A 21847-nucleotide genomic window follows, 5' to 3' on the forward strand; every position below is an offset into this window, starting at 1 on the left:
TGAAAACGTAACTGTTGCCAGCATCTGCTGGAGACAAAAATTGCATTTAAAAAAGTAACACACCTTGTAACACAATCGTAAGCATTATTTATTCTTAAAGTGACATGGACCAAGGAACGCAATCATGCATGTCTCGTTAAAAGTCCTGAAATGGTTCATTAATGACTGTAAAACCTCACATTCCCAAAAATATCCTAATATTAATATTGTCTTTAGCCATCAGTAAATTATTATTATTAATTCACAGTAAATTATTATAATATTATTAATAATGGTTAATTATTACTAATTAAAACATATATTATTAAAAATATTTATTTTGACAATTGACAAGACAAATTACAAAATTTATCCTATTTTTACATATTTAAAGCTATAGTAAGTACCCCCCCCCCCCCAAATAAAAAATAAATAAAGATAAAATTCTGACATTAACTCACCCTCTAGTTGCTCTAAACCTGCATAAAGTTCTCTCTTCTGTTGAACATATATGAAGGTATTATAAAGAATGTTGGAAACCAAACAGTTGTTGATCCCCATTGACTTCCATACATTGAGCACGTTTATATGCACACCAGAACGCTGATAACTCACAGAAATCAGCTTATTAAAAATAACCTGTTTAGATGCAAACCAATAACCCGACAACTAAATGTTGGTTGGCAGCGTTCGTTAACTTTTATGTGTACACTAACATATAGATGACCTTCTAAACATGAGTTATGAGTTAAACCAGTTTCAAAGTAAACCTTAAACCATTTTTTTTTTCTACAGCAAGTAGGAAGTCATTTTTGTACTCGATTGGACAGAAGAGAGACTGTTGTTGTCTATGAGCTGAAAGGTCATCCAGCTCTTGGCTCAGGAATTACTCTATCAATCAGTTAAAAAAAAAAAAAAAAAAAAAAAACGGCTCCAAAGCAACACCTCCAACTGTTTGAACATGTTCTCAAGGCATCCTGTGTAAGCAGCTAACTTTACCGTGACATGTCATCATGGGGGCTGAAAGGCTAATGAAGAGCTAAATCAACATGCCGTAAAAAACACACACAGGCATGGAGGAATATTGCTGTAATTTGATAATGCTCTGATTAAATGAACCAGATTTTTTCCATCAGTCACATTCTGTTTGACTATAAGAATTGTAAGACCTTTAATAATAGGACTGACGTGAACCAAATTAATAATTCATCTTTATAATAATAACAATAATAATCCTTGATGGCATTGCACATGCAGAATGTCTTTGTGATGTAAAATAACTGTGCTCGGCAAATAAGAGCAGAGAGATAGAAAATGATCAGCATTCTTTCATACTGCCGGTTATATTTATAGTTGTATGTGGGTTTGCTCAAATGCAGTGGAAAAGTCACTATTCAGCTTTAATAATACATCACTTTATATGGCAACTCAGCTATTTAGGCTGAGTTACACAGCGTTGCCATAGCGCTGGGCTACTTTCAGACAGCTAATGACTTGTGGGAAAGGTGCCACAAAAACCTTCAACAAACAACTTAATTAGATATTCTGTTCCCTTTTTGACTTCCGTGAATATGATCCTGCATTTCATATTCATCGTTTTATCTTGCTGAATAAATCAAGAATATCACCATAAAGTCATTTATTTAATCTATTATCAACATCGTACAAACTGATGAAGCAATTTTGCTGGACATGAGCGAAACCAAAGTGAATACATTTTACAGTAAATTAAGAGTATTTGGCTGTATAACCGCGAGTGCCATATTCTGTTTTATTTTAGGATTTGAATGAATAAATACTGGTGGGAATTCCTCTTGGCGTCTCATCAGTGCTATTTGGAAGAGCGTTTTTGAAGTCGTTCTAACCTCGAGATGTAGGTCTCCTCGTGAACTCGCAGCTTCTCTGTGAAGTCGGCCTGTTGAACACACAAGAATTTGTACATCCTTAAAAATGCCAAACTGATCCAGGGTGGAGATTACAGTTAGATGAGTGAATCATGGGGTGGAGGTCATATTTCAGGCCAAAAGCAAAAAAAAATAAAACTATTTTGCTTCAGAAATGTGAAGCCTTTTGGACGACTATTTTTTTGCATTGTCAATTGATTTTTATGACTTTTCAGTACATCTGCTCCCCATGATTCTCACTGGATAAACATCTCATTATTATATTTTTTAACGATTTGGTGCTGATTTTACAAATAATATACTTTATATTGTATAATTATAGTATTATTGTATAATATATTATATTATTATATTACAGTAATGATAATGAAAATATAATGAAGAATGAAAATAAGTAAATAAATCCTCATGAATACAATGCCCAGTAAATATTATACAGAAATGAGAATACATATATAATGTCACATTTAAAAGAAAAAAACACACACAATTAATTAAAAAACAAAACATTGTTTTTATACTAAATTATAGTAGTACATTTTTTTGGCCTTCAATTGGTGCTGATTTTGCAAAGAAATGTATTGTATAGATTTTTATCATAATATTATTATTGTATTATATATTATATTATTGTATTACAGTAATGATAATCACCTATGAGAAGAATGAAAGTCAATTAATAAATAAACCCTCATGAATAAAATGCCCAGAAAATATTATAGAAATGATAATACATCATGTCTCAATGTAAAATAAATTAAACAAAAATAATGGTCCTAAAATTGGCTTGATTGTTTTTATACTATATTCCACTTTTTATACTAGTATATTATTATATAATAATATTATATAATATATAATATTTTATTTTATTGGTGCTGATTTCAGATAATGAATATATATATATATATATATATATGTATGTATGTATGTATGTATGTATGTATATATATATATATATATATATATATATATATATATATACATATATACATATATACATATACATATATATATATATATATATATATATAGATATATGTATGTATATGTATGTATATGTATATATATATATATATATATATATATATATTATTGTATAGATTATTATCATAGTATTATTGTATTCCATTATTGTATTAAATAAATAATAATCACCTTTGAGTGTAATGTGTATTACAATATAAATAAATAAACCCTCATAGAATAAACAGAACTTATAACGGAAACATAACAGTCCTAAAAATAGGCTTGACTGTTTTTTCTATTTTTTCTTGATCTTATGTTGAAAGGTTCGTGACATTCATTGACGATCTATTGTAGTTATGCATATTTGTACGCAATGTTCCAGCTTTAAATGAAAACACACAACACATTTTGTGCAGTGAAGTTCCCCGTACAGCACAAAGGCATATTGAATGCCTCTGCTCCACATCTGGAATGGTAATGTTATTGGTAAGGAAGTCATTCTCAGTAATTCCAGCATTTGTAATTTTCAGTGTTTCTACCATATTAGGTATGATGAGATCCACAGAGTCGTGGCATTCCTGGGAACTTTTGAAACAAGAATAATATTCGAGGGAGAAAAAAAAAAAAGCAAACGGAAAAGAATAAATATGGATGTAGCAAACACTTCAAACTGAACGTGTATGGCTGTGATATTAAGCACGCTTCACAGTGATTTCATACGCTCCCCTGAGCCATACTGGTTACAATTAGCATAGAAAAACAACAACGCAATAGAATCTATTGAAGCAGCAAGATTTTTACCAATCAATTTGCATGAGGTTATATTTAGCAAAGTGATATATGTAATTGACCTTCCTCTGACATTAAACGGAGAGGAAAAGCCCAGGAGAATTGATGGAAATAGCGGCGGCTCTAAAGCGTATCACTCAGATGTAAGATGCACACACGAGCCACTACAAATGGGCTCTCAAATTACAGAGCGTTTGCCATTTGAAATAAAGGCTTGTCACACGGACGACAGAGGTCTTCATGGAACATGGCAGGAGAATTGAATGACCCCTATAATCATTAATCCCATCAAAGTGAAAAATGACTTGTGTCTTTCTAGCCCCTTCTGTTCGGGTCTCGAGCACGGCCCACGGCGACCTTTTCCTTCTCAAACCTCCCAAACATTATGGCGTGTAAAAACTTGTGATGGAGATGACACAATTTAGTGATCTCCCTGGTTGTTTTGTGCAATCGTTGCAGTCACGGTAATTCAATTCCACCTTAAGTCTGGCGTAAAATGAATCACATTATCTGCCAGCAGCTGTCACATGTACTTTACGTTATGCAGAGAATACCAATGATATTAAGGAGGAGAGCGTTATTCAGGTTTTAATTTTGGATTCTCTTTTTTCTTGGCGTAATCACGCTGTGGGTGGAGGTTTGTGGGAGAATATGAGCGGAACCATGATATTTTCACAAATCCTGTTGCGATACATAGTCTGTTTTTCATTATTTGCCTTTTAAGATGTTTTATTAATGCTATCTGTGATACTCCTGCCCTCAAGCCATGAATGTAATTCTTGTTGAAACTAATGCGAATGAAAAACGTTCTCTCTCTCTCTCTCTCTCTCTCTCTGTGTGTGTTGGTAGTAATCAGTATGTTATTTCTTACAAACAGGCTGTTGTTGTAGAAGGCTACTGTTGTTTGCTCAAGGGTGTATACCTGCAGTTTTGCTAACATCTCCTGGGTCATTTCCCCCAACACCTCTTGAACATCTTCCACACTGAAGCCCATGTGATTCCCGGGACTTTCTTCCAGCTCAGCTTTTCCAGCTTCTTCCATATTCGCCCCGTGAGATTCCTCCATGCCCTAGGGTCATTTAAAGAAATAGTTCAGCCATAAATGAGAATTCTGTCATTATTTATTCACCTTCATGTCATTTCAAACACAAAATATTTCATCCGTGGAAATGAAACAGATTTTATAAAGCATTATCAAAGCAAAATTCAACATTTAATTGAATTTTGTGCTGATGTTTAACTGTCATACTACTAATTGCGATTAACGATTTAATAGTTTTGTTCATGTCATGTACAAAAGCCTAATGTAAACTCAATAATAGCCCAATTTAAAAAAATAGTGCTGTGAAAAGATGAATTGCGATTAATCGCTTCCAAAATAAAAGTTTGTGTTTACATGATATATGTTTGTGTACTGTTGTATATATAAATACACACACATGCATGTATATATTTAAGAAAAATGTGTCATTTATATATATAAAAAAATAAATACATTTCTTAAATATATGCATGCATGTGTGTGTATTTATATATACAAAATAATTATACACAGTACACACGCATATATTATGTAAACACAAACTTTTATTTTGGTCACGATTAATCTTTTCACAGCCCTAAAAAAAAAAATTATGATAAAATGATTTAATATGATAATAAAAATTATAATAGGCCCAGATTATTTACTGCAATGCTGTGAAAATTCATATAATATAATATAATACAATATAATATAATATAATATAATATAATATAATATAATATAATATAATATAATGCAGTCTGATAATATAATTAAATCTAAACTATAATTAGTGCTGTCAAATCGTGATTAATAGCATCTAACATAAAGCTTTGTTTATAATATATATGTGTACACACACACACATATGTATATAATATATATAAATAAATATAATAAAATATGTACACACATATTATAGAGACAAACTTTTGTTAGATGCAATTAATCGCCATTAATTTATTTGACAGCACTTATAATATAACATATAATATAATATAATATAATATAATATAATATAATATAATATAATATAATATAATATAATATAATATAATATAATGCAGTCTGATTAAACCCGCAAACCTTTATTTCGTATGATGGGACAACTGTGTTTATTTATGTTCTTTGGCAAATGTGATTAAAATTTAAACTACACAATTATTGCTATATCAAATAATTGTGATTAGATTGAATAACCACGATCAGATTATAAATCAATAATTGTGACAGGCCTACATACATAGTGTAATCTTTGTATAGAAAAGAGCAGCCTGAAGATTCTCAAAACTCTCATTTTGTGTCTCCATAAAAAACAGCATGTACTGTAGGTTTAGAAAGACATGAGGGAGAGTAAATAATAAATGACAGTTTTGCCTGACCTCTCCTTTTAAGCACATTCTCCACATGCCCATGCCTTTCTGCATGCAAATGCTGATGGCAAAACCAGGTTAATCATTACAAGACAAAATTAATGAGTACAATGAAAATCAAAATAGCTAAAATATCTTATTTTAAAATATATGGCATATGATTCATTAAATGCTAATCCTTTTAGTTATTGACATTAAAAGTAATTTATTTTTCTTAGCTTTTAATGTAACATAGCAGCAAGGAATAATGAGGAAATTGATTGAGCATTCGTGTGGAAAGTCAGAACTGAAGTCTCTTGTGTGGGAAATCATAAAACCATAAGTAGAAGCACAGCACCTACATGTGGACATTTTCTGAACAGCACACACTTCCAGGATATGGAAAACACTGCATTCTAATGAGATTTCTGCACGCCTTTTGACCAAAGCGTTTTCCTCCATAAGGATTTTTTAAAATTATGATTTAAATAAAAAAGAACAATTTTGCAGAGATTGCAACCTCTAGCTCAAAATATTCTAAAATATGCAACCAATTTAATCCAGCAATCTGACATATGTCCAATAAAAACGGATATTCAACAAGATTACATGTTGGATGGAACTTAATTTTAAATAAATAAAAGTGGGCATTACATATTAGGGGTTGATTTGAGACGGCAAAGGAAAGCCGGGCAACTACAGAAAGGTAATATTGACATGAATTCCCATGCCTTTTATTATATTATTCAACTTCTTTCCAGTCCTGGAAATCCCTGATTTTCCATGCCTGTGGGAAAGTCGAATAGAGGCGAGTGTAATTTGCATGGCGTTTTTATAATTTTCATGTTCTGTACTACAGTAAATCATTAAAAGTACATGAATACAGAAATAGTTGCAAAAGAAAATTTTCCGGGGGACTGAAGAAAAATGTAAAGATTTGAGCTATGATGTAATCGTCCTGCTATAAAATACGATTCCCTCTGCTCAGTGCAGTCTATGTTCTCCAGCTGTACAGCGCAGTGTCTGTTAGGGAAAAAGGTTAGTCATACTTGGAAGCAGATTTTTGTTTCCTCTGAAAATGAGAAACATGTGAAACGCATCTTCTCTGAAAGGGTAATTCCAAGCAAAATCCGAACCACAAAAAGAATACAACATTTCACTGCGAGCCAAATACATTAGAAGAGTTTTGGATAGCGCATTATTACAGCAAGAACCGTACGGGAAAGACAACATTTTACCGTCTCAGGCGTTTGGACACGTGGGGGATCCACATAATGGAAGTACAGATCAGTAGACATGCCCTCTTCCAATGGGGCGGCAAAGTCAGCTGGGTCGATCAACTCAATGCATTTCTGAAACAAAAGCATAAAACATAAAATCCATTAAAATCTCATTGAGGATTATTTCTTGCAACTTTAAATAGGAAATTGCAGTCGACTTTATTGCAATATAAAACCAACCTTATTTGGTAATTAGTCTTTATAAGTGGCATAGTGTACAGTCGGCTTTATTTCGTGCGGTGTATCTGAAAAGCTTTAGGCCTGCATTAACAGCTGAGTTACATTTTCTCTTCATTTGGCTGGAACATTTTACTGTTCATTTGGCAGGAGGCCCTTCACCCAGAATCCAAAACTAGAACACTAACAAAAACAAAGAGCCTTGTGGTTTGTATACTGAACATAATTACAATTCCAAATTGAAGCAGGGGAGTAGAACAATGCTCTTTTATTACTGCATTGTTTCCCATTATTCCCAATGACATGATTCATGCATGTTCCATCTCAAGCAATAAACAAATTAACGTCAACAGTATCATATTAACCGGACTAAAAATAGAACGCCGACTGCAATTCATTGTCCTGTTTTGCTTTTGTTTTATTCGTAAAACATCTTGATCCGATAAACTGGTTCCAATTTGAAGGGAATAACAAGTATATTAATACTCAAAATGTGCTTTGAAGTCCCTTTCAAAACAAATAAAAATGGTTCTGTTACATGGTGTTCGGTGCCAGATATCAGTGACCTAGATTCTGTATTTGATGTTCACTGTAAGATGCTCAACTGCAGCTATCATTATTTGTATTCTACAGCATAAAGCAATTTCAGACACTAAACAAATCTGAGCCTTGAGTTTTGATGTAATCTCTTCCAGTATTACAGATCTCAGATATGAACCGTGCACATAGAAATATTGATGTAATTGGAATAAAACGATTGGTTATACTGCTCTGGCTTAACATTTTGAAAGTGTACTCAGAGCGCGATCATTTCGTGTTAATTATGGATGAGCAAATCATTGGGCCAATAATTGGTCAAAAACATGGGTTGTCGTTTCTCTCTCTGAATTTCAGCTTGAGCAGAAAATCTGCCTCCCATCTGAAATTCAGAGAGAGAAACGACAACCCATGTTTTTGACCAATCACTGGCCCAATGATGGAGTCCAATGGCATGGGTGATGGTATATAGGTCTTTTACTTGCACTTAAAGTTCACTTCATTTAAAGAGGACCTATTATGCTATTTTACATTTTCAACTTTCTTTAGTGTTCTCTTTGAGTATGAAAAAGGTCTGCAAAGTTACAAAGCTTTCTTCCAGAAACGAACAAGTGACAATATTCCTCATTTAAATAATTCCCACCCCAGGCATACGCAAAAAAGGGGCAAGACCTGGTTTGATTTGCATTAGCAGTGTGTTAAAACTTGTGAATATGCTAAGGGGCGTGACATTTCCAAAACACGCTCAAAGAGGTTGACCAATCACAACACACTGTTCCAGCGGACCAATCAGAGCACATACGCTTTTTCGGAAGGAGGGGCTTTATAGATACAGAAAATAAACTAGGCATACAGACTGGGAAGAGACAGAGCAGATGGACTGGGAAGAGAGGTGCTGCAATAATGCAATAATGTTATGTACGTTGATCAGCGAACGTACATTTGATCTCAAGCATTCTTGCTTGATGTGCAAGAACCAATAAGGTTCATTCTCACAGGTCAAGCAAGTGTAAACCATTATACTTGCTTGACCTGTGAGAATGAACCTTATTGGTTCTTGCACATCAAGCAAGAATGCTTGAGATCAAATGTACGTTCGCTGATCAACGTACATTACATTATTGCATTATTGCAGCACATCCATGTTCATAATATGGATTATGAACAATTCAAAGCATCTGAGTTTTGGGTGAATAGACTTTGAATGGACACAAATCTCTCAGATTTCATTAGAAATAATAATTTGTGTTTCAATGATGAGTGAAAGTCTTGGAGGTTTGGAGGGACACAAGAGTGAGTAATTGATGACAGAATGCTCTATTCGTTCATATAGAAAGTCTTAGTGAACTTTTAGTGACTTGAGCCAGGTGGAAAGAAGAGGGAGTTGGGGAGAGGGGGCTCGTAGGGGCAAGGAGTCAGTGTCTGCTTTCTTTAAGATCTTCTCTCCAGATTAACTGGCTTGTTTTGGTGCATGCATGCTGTCTTGTGAAAATTCTTTTGTTCAGTTATCAGGAAATTAAACACCACGTAAGTGACATGCATGGACATGAACAGTGCTCTGAGGAAATCATAAGGAAATTACTCTACAGAGTCAACAAATTACCTTTCTAAGCATAGACTGCTTTAAATATCAATACACAGGTGGCAGAATTTAAAACTTTATATGGGGGCCAGTCTAAATTGTGTAATGTGAATTTGGAGCTGAAGCAGGATTTTAGTTTACAATGTAAAAACTAAAGTTACATAGAATTACGTAAAAAGAAGTTGCACATTTGGGACAAATATTTTTACATATTAACTTAATTTTTTACTAGATAAGAGGCTTGAATACACTGAAGAAGTACGCATACTTTTGTGAGAAAACAACTGATTACTTTATGAATAGATAAGAAGTGAGTCACTGCACAGTTAACTGATCATACAATGCAACATTTTATACTGTGAAATATGAAAACAATTTACCAAGCCCTGAACATGACTGAACAGGTGTTTGAGACCAAACAAAGCACTGTATGTTGCAATATGTTGATGTCGCATCACTGCTGCAATATGTTGTATTTGCATCACTGTTGTGTTGAAGCAAAGTTTTTTGTGGTCTAAAAAACTTTAAACCTGACAGCAATTTGTATCGACTAAGTGACAAGAAGCCTTTTATTTTCAATAAGAAATTGTGATTTTAGGCAACGAGTGACAACATAATGCTGTGACTACTGAACGGTGATTCATCTGATACAGTTGGATCAGTAGAAATGGCAATTAGCAACCAACAACACAGAGACTCGTCAAGCTCCTGTGATTTAATTGCTGTCATTATGAAGGAGGCTTCAGCTTCTGTTCTGTGAGCAGCTGTAATCCAGTGTGACTCTGATAACAATTTGATTATCAAATGGAAGAAACATGATGATGATGATGCATTTTATTTATATTGCGCTTTTCTCAAACCCAAAGCACTTCACAAAGAATAAAGAAGACAAAATACAATAAAAACTAAAGTTTGAATGAAACAGAAATAACAATGGAAAGGTCAGCCTCTTTTCTACGATGGAGGGAATAGCCAGGGAGGAGACGGTGAAAGGAGCCAGAGAGAGACCAAAGGGACTTCCAATGCAGGTTGAGGCGTATGAAGTGAAGCACCAATGCGGAGCATTGGAGACTAAGACCCAGGGCAACACTGCAGGATTGGAGAACCCAGGCAGAACCCCAGTCTCGCGGGACAAGTTTGGGGACGGGGGCTTGGCAGACCTGGGTGGAGCCAGTGGGTGCGAGGACAACAGTGGAGCAGGAGGAAAGGAAGAGCCAGGTGGAGCCAAAGGGATGGAGAGACAAGACATAGCCTAAGGTCCAGAAGTCCGAGGCGCAACCAGGGTGATGACTGACCAAGGTGGAGCTGGAGGGAACGAAAGAGCGCAGCAGAGCCTGAGGGATGATGGACCATGGTGGAGCCAAGGGAGCATGGAGCCAAGGTGAAGACAATGGGTCGACAAGCCGAGGTGGAGTCCAGGGCTCGGAGGCCTGAGGTGGAGCTAAGGGATCCTCACACCAAGGAGGGGCTGGCAACTGGGAAGCCCAAGTAGCTGGGTGGGACCACTGAAGGAAGAGCCAATGAGCTGAAGGGAGCCAACAGCGACAGGGCCATAGAACTGGATGGACTCAGCAGAAGAGGAGGGAGTGGGAGGCTGGGCGAGACCAACAGAGACGAAGGAGTCTTGAGGCTAGGCTGAACCAGCGGGGATTCCTTGTGTATATGGCACAGCTCACCCTCAGTGGAGTTAGTATGGACTCAACTCCATACCTACACTCCACAAACACTCCCTCTGTGGTGAACAGAGTTACCGGCTCATACAACTGGTTAGACTCTGCAAGCTTGGGCTCAGGGTCTGAACAATCGCGCCAGGGCACAGTACAAGGCAATTGTGTCACGGAAGTAATCAACGAAACGAGGAACAGGTGCCAAATTCAATCAGAAACCATAGCAACAAATAATTCAGACAGAGACAGGGAACACAGAATAGCTAAACAGAAAAACATAACTGTTACAGTTATTTACTCACCCTCATGTTGTTTCAAACCTGTTTGAAACCTGATTTTCATTTTTCGGAAAGACTTTTTTCAATAATTTTTTTTTTGAGGAATGTTCAAAACAATGAAAGTGAATAGCAACCAGGGACTGTAAATCTCCAAAAAATGACAGAAAGTATCATAAAGCTGTCATAAAAGTAGTCCGTACAACTTGCGATATATATTCCAAGCTTTGTGCGAGGAACAAATTAAGTTTAACATTTACATTTATAAATGTAGCAGATGCTTTTATCCAAAGCGACTAGTAAGTATTTACTATTTACTGAAAATCCTACTGAACATTCCGTTCTTCCGTAGCTCTCAGGGGAAAGGAGAGGGAGTAGGGAGAAGGGAGCTTATATGGGCAAGGAGAAAAGTTTGGGCAAGTTTGCACAGAAGTTGTGGTGTCCTATGATCTTTCTTTTTTTTTTTTTAGATCTTCCCTCCAGATTTAGTGTTTATTGTTTTAGTGCATGCATGATGTCTTGTGAAAAACCTTATGTTCAGTTATCAGGAAAAACCGCCTTACACTTAAGTGTTTCCCGCAATGGAGAATAATGGGATGGAGGAGACATGTATGGACATGAACAGTACTACAGTATATAATAAAAGTAGTCCATACAACTTGTGTTATATATTCCAAGCTTTGTGCGAGGAACAGATGAAATTAAGTTTAAGTTTACATTTATGCATTTAGCAGATGTTTTTATCCAAAGCGACATACAACAGAGGATTGGTTGGTATTTACTATTCACTGAAAATCCCACTGAACGTTCCATTCTGCAATAGCTATCAAATCTGACTTGTGCAATTTGAATATGCACACATTAAAATTTGGTGCGTTGTGGTGCATGACAAAACACAACAGAACCATTGACATCACTAACATAAAACTTGGTGTAACACATTTTGACACATTTAGATTAGGAATGACATGAAAGTGAGTAAATAATGACATCATTTAATTTCTGAAATATGATTTTACATGTTTACATGTTCCCCTTCGAGGGAACTCGCACTGCGTCGTCGTCGTGACGACACTAGGGGAACGCCCTTAGCGTAGCGCATCTGAAGCATGAATGAAATCTGTCCAATCCTGATTGGTGCTGCGTCATGACGTAGTAGATGACGGCATAACCGGAAGATACAAAGGGACGCCGGCACAAACACACGTTAGCTTTTTGCTCTTCAGCTAAAACGCTCTTTGTGAATTGTTTGTCCTATTTACTGTTGTTTGTCATATCAAGTTACCACAAGCATGTCTAGCGAGCAGTTCAGACGATGTGTGCACCCGTGTCCGCGCTATTTATTGGGCACGGACACACATCAGCTCTGTGTACATTGTCTGGGTGTGCAGCACGCTAGGGCGGCTCTCGAGGGAGCCGCCTGTAGCGAGTGTGATAAGCTGCCGCTCAGGGTGTTTCGCTCGCGGCTGGCCGTGTTCAATGAGGGCGGCCAAGCTCGCGAGCCCCGCGGTTCTGGGCCCGCCGTTGCTGAGGCAACGCGGCGCCGCAGATCGTGGGGCTCGCAGATGGATCTTTCAGCGGGACTCGGGACTGATTCGTCATCTTCCCAGTCCTCGTCTGAAGATTCAGATGCTCTCCCGCCTCGTGTGGAAGCCCGCGATGCGGCTTCTTCCCGCGAGGTGGAGGCACCGATGCTTCAGTTATCTGGCTCTGAGGGGTCAGATGCTTTGAGCATCGAGGCGGGTGTTGTGGAGCCCCATCCACCGCTTCACGCACCCGCTCAAGAGGAGCTGGTGGAGGTTTTGACCCGCGCTGTGGCCAAATTAAATATTAGTTGGCCACAAGAAGAACCTGTAATCCAGCCAGCCAGTAAGCTGGATGAAAGGTTTTTCAAGCGCCGGTCTCAACCTCCACGCCGGGGCCTTCCGTTTTTCCCTGACTTGCACAATGAGTTGTGCAAGTCGTGGGAAAAACCATATTCAGCCAGGCTCTCCAACCCCCCAGTGCTTGATTTTGCAAATGTATTGGGGGCGGCTGAGCGTGGCTATGGGACGATGCCTCGGGTGGAGGAGGCTCTCGCGAGCTACCTCTCTCCCGAGGCCGCATCGTCCCTTAAGGCCCCGGTACTGCCCACTAAGCCATGCCGCGATACATCAGCGCTGGTGGGCAGGGCTTATATGGCGGCCGGGCGGGCTGGTAGCTGTCTGCACACTATGGCGGTGCTGCAGGCCTACCAGGTCGACCTCCTTAAGGAGCTGGATGAGGGCCAGGGTCCCTCTCCAGAGGACATACTGGAGCTTAGGAAGGCCACCGATTTGTCTCTCCGCATCACCAAAGAGACGGCCCGTGCCATCGGCCGCTCCATGGCTGGTTTGGTGTGTGTGGAGAGACATTTGTGGCTGAATTTATCGGGGATGAAAGAGAAGGAGAAACATTTTCTCTTAGACTCCCCGATCTCACCTTCTGGACTTTTCGGCGGTGCGGTTGAGACCGTCGTCGGGAGGTTCCAGGAGGTGAGGAAGCAGTCGGCGGCCTTCCAGCAATATCTCCCCCGTCGCTCCAGCTCCTCGAGGAAGGCTGCCTCTAAAGGGCAGCCTCGGCCATCTACCAGCTCCTCGCACCGTCAGGAGCAAAAGGAGAGTGTCGCCACCCGCGCCCCTCCCGAGGGAGCCTGGCAAAGGAGGCGGCGCTCTCGAGGTAAGCCTTCGGAGCCTAAGGTCGATCTGAGGACCGTCCTTCAGGCAAAGAAGGCTTCCTCTAAGCGGTCCTAGTTGCGGCCGGACCGCTGAGAGCTGTCCCCCCCGGGGTGGAGCGATTGAGGTCGCCTCCCTCCCGGAGCTCTCGGGAAATCAGTGTTGTGCTCCCGCCGTCCAGTACGCTTCGGGCCACACTGATTTCCCGCACACGCACGCCGCTCCAGCCGCCTCAAGTAAGACCTGCGGCTGGGCAGCGAACGCGTACGCACACCGAAAATCATTCTCGACTGCTCCCTGCCGGTCAGCCGCTTCAGGGGGTCAGGAACGAGTCTCGGTTGACACCCGAGGCCAGCCTCGAGAGGCTGGTTCCCTTAGTAGATTATCTCGGCGCATGGTCATGCCTTCCGAATATATCTGCATGGGCCCTGCGTACTGTAGAGCTGGGTTACAGACTGCAGTTCAGCTCCCCTCCTCCAAAGTTCAACGGGGTGGTCTGGACTGTGGTCGGCCCAGAGCAGGTTCGGGTTATGGAACAGGAAGTTCAATCCCTGTTGGTCAAGGAGGCCATAGAACGTGTTCCTCTGCCAGACAGGGAGTCCGGGTTCTACAGCCGGTACTTCATAGTTCCCAAGAAGGATGGGGGGTTGCGTCCAATAATAGATCTCAGGCACTTGAATCGTTCTCTGAGGAGATTCAGGTTCAAGATGCTCACAATTCCAGCCATCGTGAGTCAGATCCAGTTCGAGGACTGGTTCGTCACGATAGATCTGAAGGACGCATACTTCCATATATCCATCCTTCCATGTCACAGGAAGTTCCTGAGGTTCGCTTTCGGGGGCGAAGCGTACCAATATCGGGTTCTTCCCTTTGGTCTAGCTCTTTCCCCTCGCACCTTCACCAAGTGCATGGATGCAGCGCTGGCTCCGCTGAGACTCCAGGGCATTCGTGTACTCAATTACATCGACGACTGGCTAATATTAGCCAAGTCGTACGATATGGCAGTTCGGCATCGAGATGTCGTTCTGGCCCATATCAGGTGCTTGGGGCTGAGACTCAACACAAGGAAAAGTGTGTTGACGCCCTCCCAGAGGACTACGTTCCTGGGAGTGGTATGGGACTCCACGACGATGCGGGCACAAATGTCTCCTGCACGGGTGGAATCCATACAATGGATGATGGTGATGGTCTCCAGAGCAAAGCTAGGCCACAACCTCACTGTGAAGCAGTTTCAGAGACTGCTGGGGCTCATGGCAGCAGCGTCCAACATCATACCTTTTGGCCTACTGCACATGAGACCCCTACAGTGGTGGTTGAGAGCCAAGGGGTTTTCCCCGAGGGGAAATCCGTTCCGTATGATCAGGGTAACGCGCAAATGCCTTCGTTCTCTCGTCATATGGAAGAAACCTTGGTTCCTGTCCTAGGGACCGGTGCTGGGAGCATCATGTTGCCGGAAAACCGTTTCAACAGATGCCTCCCTCACTGGTTGGGGCGCGGTCATGGACGGCTGCTTTGCGAGAGGTCTGTGGGAGACCCGGCATTTTTCCTGGCACATCAACTGCCTGGAAATGCTGGCGGTCTACAAAGCTCTGAGGAGTTTTTTCCCGGACCTCCGCGGCCACCATGTCCTGATACGCTCGGACAACACTTCTGTAGTCGCGTATCTGAATCATCAGGGGGGTCTGAGGTCGCGCCCTCTATGCAGACTGGCACACCAGATCCTTCTGTGGTCCCAGGGGAAACTGTCGTCTCTCAGAGCGATGTATGTCCCCGGAGACCAAAATCAGGGAGCAGACGTCCTGTCGAGACAGGGGCTGAGGCCTGGGGAGTGGCGACTCCACCCCGAGGTGGTGGAAGCCATGTGCGTGAGATTCGGCCCAGTGGAAGTGGATCTGTTCGCGTCTCAAGAGACGTCCCACTGTCCACTGTGGTTCTCTCTCAGGCATCCAGCTCCGCTGGGGCTGGACGCCATGATGCAGACGTGGCCGAGGCTGCGTCTGTACGCATTTCCCCCGATCGCTCTGCTCCCGGGAGTCTTGGAGCGGGTCCGCCGGGAGGGGATCAGTCTACTTTTAGTAGCACCCCGCTGGCCGACCCGAGTATGGTTCTCGGACATTGTAGCACTGCTGGACGGCCTTCCGTGGCAGGTCCCTCTGAGGAGGGATCTGCTGTCGCAGGCAGGGGGCACAATATTTCACCCCCGGCCAGGGCTGTGGAACCTCTGGGTCTGGCCCCTGAGGGGGCCCGGTACCTAGAGGCTGGCCTGTCAGCAGGTGTTGTCGAGACCTTACTCAGCTCCAGGGCTCCTTCTACCAGGAGACTGTACAGCCTGAAGTGGAATGTGTTTTCCACTTGGTGTAGAGAGCGTGAGGTGGACCCAGTTAACTGCCCAGTGGCTTCAGTGCTGGAGTTCCTCCAAGATCGTTTCTCCGCCGGTCTTACCCCGTCCACACTTAAGGTGTATGTGGCTGCCATTGGGGCTTTCCACTCGCCTGTAGGTGATGGGCCTTTGGGGAAGCACCATCTGGTTGTACGTTTCCTCCGTGGGGCTCGGAGGATGAGGCCTGCGGCTCGCTCCAGAGACCCAACCTGGGACCTGGCGGTGGTACTTGAAGGGCTGGCTGAGGCCCCCTTCGAGCCACTGGAGTCGGCTGAGGCAAAGAACCTGACCCTTAAGGTGGCCTTTCTCCTTGCTATCACTTCTCTGAGGAGAGTGGGGGATCTCCAGGCCTTGGCAATAACGCCAACTTGCCTGGAGTTTGCCCCTGGCGGAGTTAAGGCCATCTTACATCCTAGACCGGGCTATGTGCCCAAGGTGCCATCGAATGTGGCACGGTCAGTGGTTCTTCAGGCTTTCCATCCTCCGCCTCATGGGACGGCGGAAGAGGGGAGACTTCACCTGCTCTGCCCAGTCAGAGCCCTGAGAGTGTACTTGGAGAGGTCTTCTCAGTGGAGGAAGTCAGACCAGTTGTTGGTGTGCTTCGGTTCACCCAAGAAAGGGCTGCCTGCATCTAAACAGACAATCAGCAATTGGATTGTCCAGGCTATAGCCACGGCTTATCAGGTGCGCAACTTGCCTTCACCTATGGCCGTGAGGGCACATTCCACCAGGGGCATGGCCTCCTCGGTGGCCCTCCTTTCTGGCGTCTCGCTTCAGGAGATCTGCGAGGCGGCCGGGTGGGCCACTCCGCACACCTTCATACGTTTCTACAGTCTGCAACTCCCTGTGACGCCTGGCGCCAGAGTGCTCGCGTCCTAAGTGTGCCTGGTCTCCCAGCTTCACACTAGGGCGGGCGTGATTACGGTGTGGCATAGTGGGCATTACGTTCCCCTAGTGTCGTCACGACGACGACGCAGTGCGAGTTCCCTCGAAGGGGAACGTCTCGGGTTACGACTGTAACCCTTGTTCCCCGAGAAGGGAACGAGACACTGCGTCTCGTCGCCACACCTATCACGGGCAGAGCGCTTGCTTCATCGCAAAGAGCTAACGTGTGTTTGTGCCGGCGTCCCTTTGTATCTTCCGGTTATGCCGTCATCTACTACGTCATGACGCAGCACCAATCAGGATTGGACAGATTTCATTCATGCTTCAGATGCGCTACGCTAAGGGCGTTCCCCTAGTGTCGTCACGACGACGACGCAGTGTCTCGTTCCCTTCTCGGGGAACAAGGGTTACAGTCGTAACCCGAGACGTTTTCTTACCTCTATTTTCAGGAGTTGCTCCTCTCTTCTATGACTGAACAGTAATTCATATTGTTGGTAGTGCTGGAAAAGACTGTCCACATAGAGAAGCATACATGAAAAGACATATGCATACTGTCACAACTGTTGACAATATTCAAACCACTGATGTGCAAGCAGTTTGTAATGGTGTAATTATAGTCAATGCTTAGGTGTTTGACAATAATCCCAACTCGTATTGCTATTATTACGTCTCAAATTGCAATGCTGCATTAAAATCCAGGTGATGTACTATCAATAATAACTCTTTTAAAAACAAAAAGTCATTTATATTTAAATGAACATGCTTAGTAAAGGAAATGGACCAGCACTAAAAAGCAGTCTGAATTTAGCTAGGTCTTGTAAATGGAGCGTTACTGATGCTTTCAGGTAAGCAGAGAAATCAATCATGCTCTGCTATAATACACATATTGCATGTCATTTTTCATTACTGTGCATCAGTGTTTCATTTTGCTTTCTAAAAGACAGATGATTTCCTTGCAGTTTGTTATTCGCCACTGTAGTCTGCATGCTTCACAATCCGTTGCTGTATGAATAATGCATAAGATTAATTATGAAGGCCATAAAAGGAATCTAGTTTGCTTGTTGTCTAATGGCAAAGCAGCATCTTGCATCAGTGAATAATGTGTGATGGGTTGAGAATGACCTAATCCATATTCAACAATTAAACACGTGCACTTAAACAAAATCCTAGTGTATTTAGGAGTGTAATTAAAGGATGGATGTGACATTGTGAGACAAACCTGGTCTTGAAGTAATCTGTGATGGCTTTGATTTGATCTGTGTTGAATAAAAAACTGGCTTTAGCTTCTGTTGATGGGGACTTTCTAGTGGCAAGCACTGTTTGGGTAAATGCCTTGAAATTATCAGCAAATGACACCTGTTTGTCTGAAATAAAATGCAACATGCATTGTGTTTATTTGCAAACACTCTCTGTGCCTGAACTCTAAAATAATTATGTAAATGAGGTAAAAGATATGTACTATGCTCACCATGTTCTCAATCAAAGCGGATTTTAAAAATATATAGTAAGCCTAAAACAACCATGGTGGAATTTCAAACTAAACAAAACTTTATTTCAGAGAACTCCACTTACATTTTATGCTGTCAAGTAGTTGCTGCAAAAGTGCCATGATAAAGGAGACTTGCTGAGAAGTGAAGTTCATCTCTTTGGCCCACCAAAATCCACTGACAAAATATTCCAACTGTGCAGCTTCTTTTAAACATGTTTGGAGCTTTTTGAAATTCAGTATTTCCTCAAACTGTCTGAAAATGCAAGACAATACAATATATCATAAAGTCATATAATATATTGAAGTTAGATACAATATATATGTGTGTGTGTGTGTGTGTGTATATATATATATATGTGGTGTGAATTTAAGGAGATTTACTAACTATAGTAACTGACAAATTATGATACTGGTGTCGAGCTGTGACACACTTGCATATTAGTCCAGTCATTTTAAGCCAAAATGGGGGTCAACCTTCAACAAATTGCAAGAGAAGGAAACTCAACTGATTTTGTATCCTCAATATGTCCTGAGTGAGAAAAAAAGCCCCGAAGAATCCCATTAAGAGAAAGTTTAGAAAAAGACCCAAATATACCCTATTCATACGCCTATTTATTCTTTTTCTTACGTGAATAGGGTAAAAATTTTAACCTATTTTAACATATCACCAGATATCAGTTGATTACTTACATCAAGACAAACAAAAAATGTATTACAAGTTTTTTGAAATGGTTTGTTAACATGGACAAACGGTGCATAATCTAATTCCATATGTGCTCATTTGCATAAATACCACAACAGGTCTAAACATTGGGTATAGCCAGGTGAAAATGTCTTGTTGAATCTTGTTGACATATAACAGTAAAATACTTAATGTTAAGGTGTGAATGGAACCCATTTAGGCTTCCCATGAGCATTAATACATAGAGGCAGGAAGAAGTACTTTAGAAACCAGCCTTTATTCATTTTTAAGAGATTGGGTTTGGGGCTGGGTCTGTGGGACTGTTTCTGGGGGACGAGTCTGAAGGAAGAACAGGAGACAATTGTAAGGAGAATGCAGAAGACAAAAGGTAGGCAAAATAAAAAGTGAATCCCCAGAAACAGTCCCACGGACCCAGCCCCAAACCCCATCTCTGCAATAATAATTAATAAAGGCTGGTTTAAAGTACTTCTTCCTGCCTCTATGTATTAATGCTCATGGGTAGCCTAAATGGGTTCCATTCAGACCTTAACATTAAGTATATGTCAACAAGATTCAACAAGACATTTTCACCTGGCTATACCCAATGTTTAGATCTGTTGTGGTATTTATGCAAATTAGCACATATGGAATCACCGTTTGTCCATGTTAACAAACAATTTCAAAAAACTTGTAATACATTTTTTGTTTGTCTTGATGTAAGTAATCAACTCAGTAATTTTCATGGTGATATCTAAAGGTTAAAATGTTTACCCTATTCACGTGAGAAAAAGAATGGCGTATGAATAGGGTATATTTGGGTCTTTTTCGAAACTTTCCCCTAATGGGATTCTTCGGGGCTTTTTTTTCCTTATTCAGGACATATTGAGGATACAAAATCAGTTGAGTTTGCTTCTGTTGCAATTTGTTCAACCTTTTTTCATAAAATGACTGGACTATATGCTTAATTTTTGTAATGATTACTGTACACTTACAACTGTACTTGGTCCACAGGCAGGTTGAGGAGGATATTTATTTGGTCATGCTTTAGAGGTTCCCACTGAGGAAAAGATATCTTCGTGTCCTAGAATATGAGATAATAGGTTACTATTTTCCAGAAAATACACTTTATTACAATTAAAAATAAAGCTAGCTTACCCTTAATAACACATTTCACCAGGGTACGAAAATTTACCCCACCACAAGTTAATTTTCCATAATATTTTTTTATATTTCATTTTCATATTTTCAGTGTAGCAGCTGCAGTTATGAATTTAGTACCTTTTCAGACACCGTCTCAGTACTAAAAATAAGCTGTAAAACATTGCATGAAAAGAAAAAGATCACAACAAACTTTCAATCTACTGTGACAGTGTTTGTTTCGTGATAGTAGCCTATCTTGTGCATTATTTACAGCTACTTTTGTATTTAATATTTGATTTGGTGTGAATTATAATGGCTGAGATTAGGATAAGAAACATACCAACATAAAATATTACCATGTAAGGGGGAAATATTATTATTTTTTACACTGACTTTCACTACAGTGATCGGTTGGTATGTAACGTTATTGGATATACAGCTATGACAATAGTTCAAAGTTTAATTAACTTTTTAAGCATTAGTATACAATGTCAAATTTTGTGAATGTTATTAATAACGTTAACGTTACATGTTTCAGTGTATTTGTTTTCTTTCTATTTAAATAAGAAGGGATCTTAATCTGTAATCTACAGATCTTCATTTTATCATAGGCCTATAGCAATCGTCTAAACACCAGTGAGTCACTAGACTAAATCCAAACTCATGCAGCCTAGTTTACATACACTGATCCGAGTATCATCTTTGTCTGCTTGTTCTCCTCTCTTTATTTTCTCGGAGTTTTCAGCGGATTTGTCGCTCTCTCGTGTGATCTCTCTTCCAGACATGTTGCCGCTGTATGGTGTTGCTTAGGAAACAGCAGTGGGCGGGGCATGTGGGGTCAGGGAAGAGCGAAGTGAAAGTAGCTTATGTAAATGAATATGAAATGCATTATAATTTATATAATATAGAATTGTGCGCATATATATATATATATTCAAAAAGTAGATAAAAATATTTTAAAAAGTGAAGTATAAAAAAATTGTGTAGCCTACTCTTTAAAAGTTTAACCAAAAGTCCACGTAATAATGCAATGATTTGCGATT

At 40.5% G+C, this 21847-nt stretch overlaps 1 protein-coding gene across 1 annotated transcript; it reads right to left on the bottom strand.

Annotated features, from left to right (window-relative positions):
* Nucleotides 1-1604: 1604 nt before the first annotated feature.
* On the bottom strand, nt 1605-21629 carry cabcoco1 (ciliary associated calcium binding coiled-coil 1). The gene is made up of 8 exons (XM_084135632.1): nt 21488-21629; nt 20657-20745; nt 19066-19235; nt 18713-18857; nt 17931-18003; nt 7256-7369; nt 4564-4710; nt 1605-1894 (listed from the first exon to the last, which is right to left on the bottom strand). The coding sequence occupies exons 1-8, from the start codon at nt 21587-21589 to the stop codon at nt 1811-1813; spliced, it is 924 nt and encodes a 307-aa protein (XP_083991758.1). The 5' UTR covers nt 21590-21629; the 3' UTR covers nt 1605-1810.
* Nucleotides 21630-21847: the final 218 nt, after the last annotated feature.

The sequence above is a fragment of the Abramis brama genome (genome assembly GCF_963993115.1).
Source record: "Abramis brama genome assembly, chromosome: 14".
Lineage (NCBI taxonomy): Eukaryota > Metazoa > Chordata > Actinopteri > Cypriniformes > Leuciscidae > Abramis > Abramis brama.

What these genes read in the sequence shown, in the direction of transcription:
- cabcoco1 (XM_084135632.1), bottom strand. Translation starts at nt 21,589, where the DNA reads ATGTCTGGAAGAGAGATCACACGAGAGAGCGACAAATCCGCTGAAAAC. An exon ending in GTGTCCAAACGCCTGAGACG is followed by an intron (nt 4,711 to 7,255) that starts GTAAAATGTTGT and finishes AAATGACCCTAG; the next exon opens with GGCATGGAGGAATCTCACGG. An exon ending in AGATGTTAGCAAAACTGCAG is followed by an intron (nt 1,895 to 4,563) that starts GTATACACCCTT and finishes TGTGTTCAACAG; the next exon opens with GCCGACTTCACAGAGAAGCT.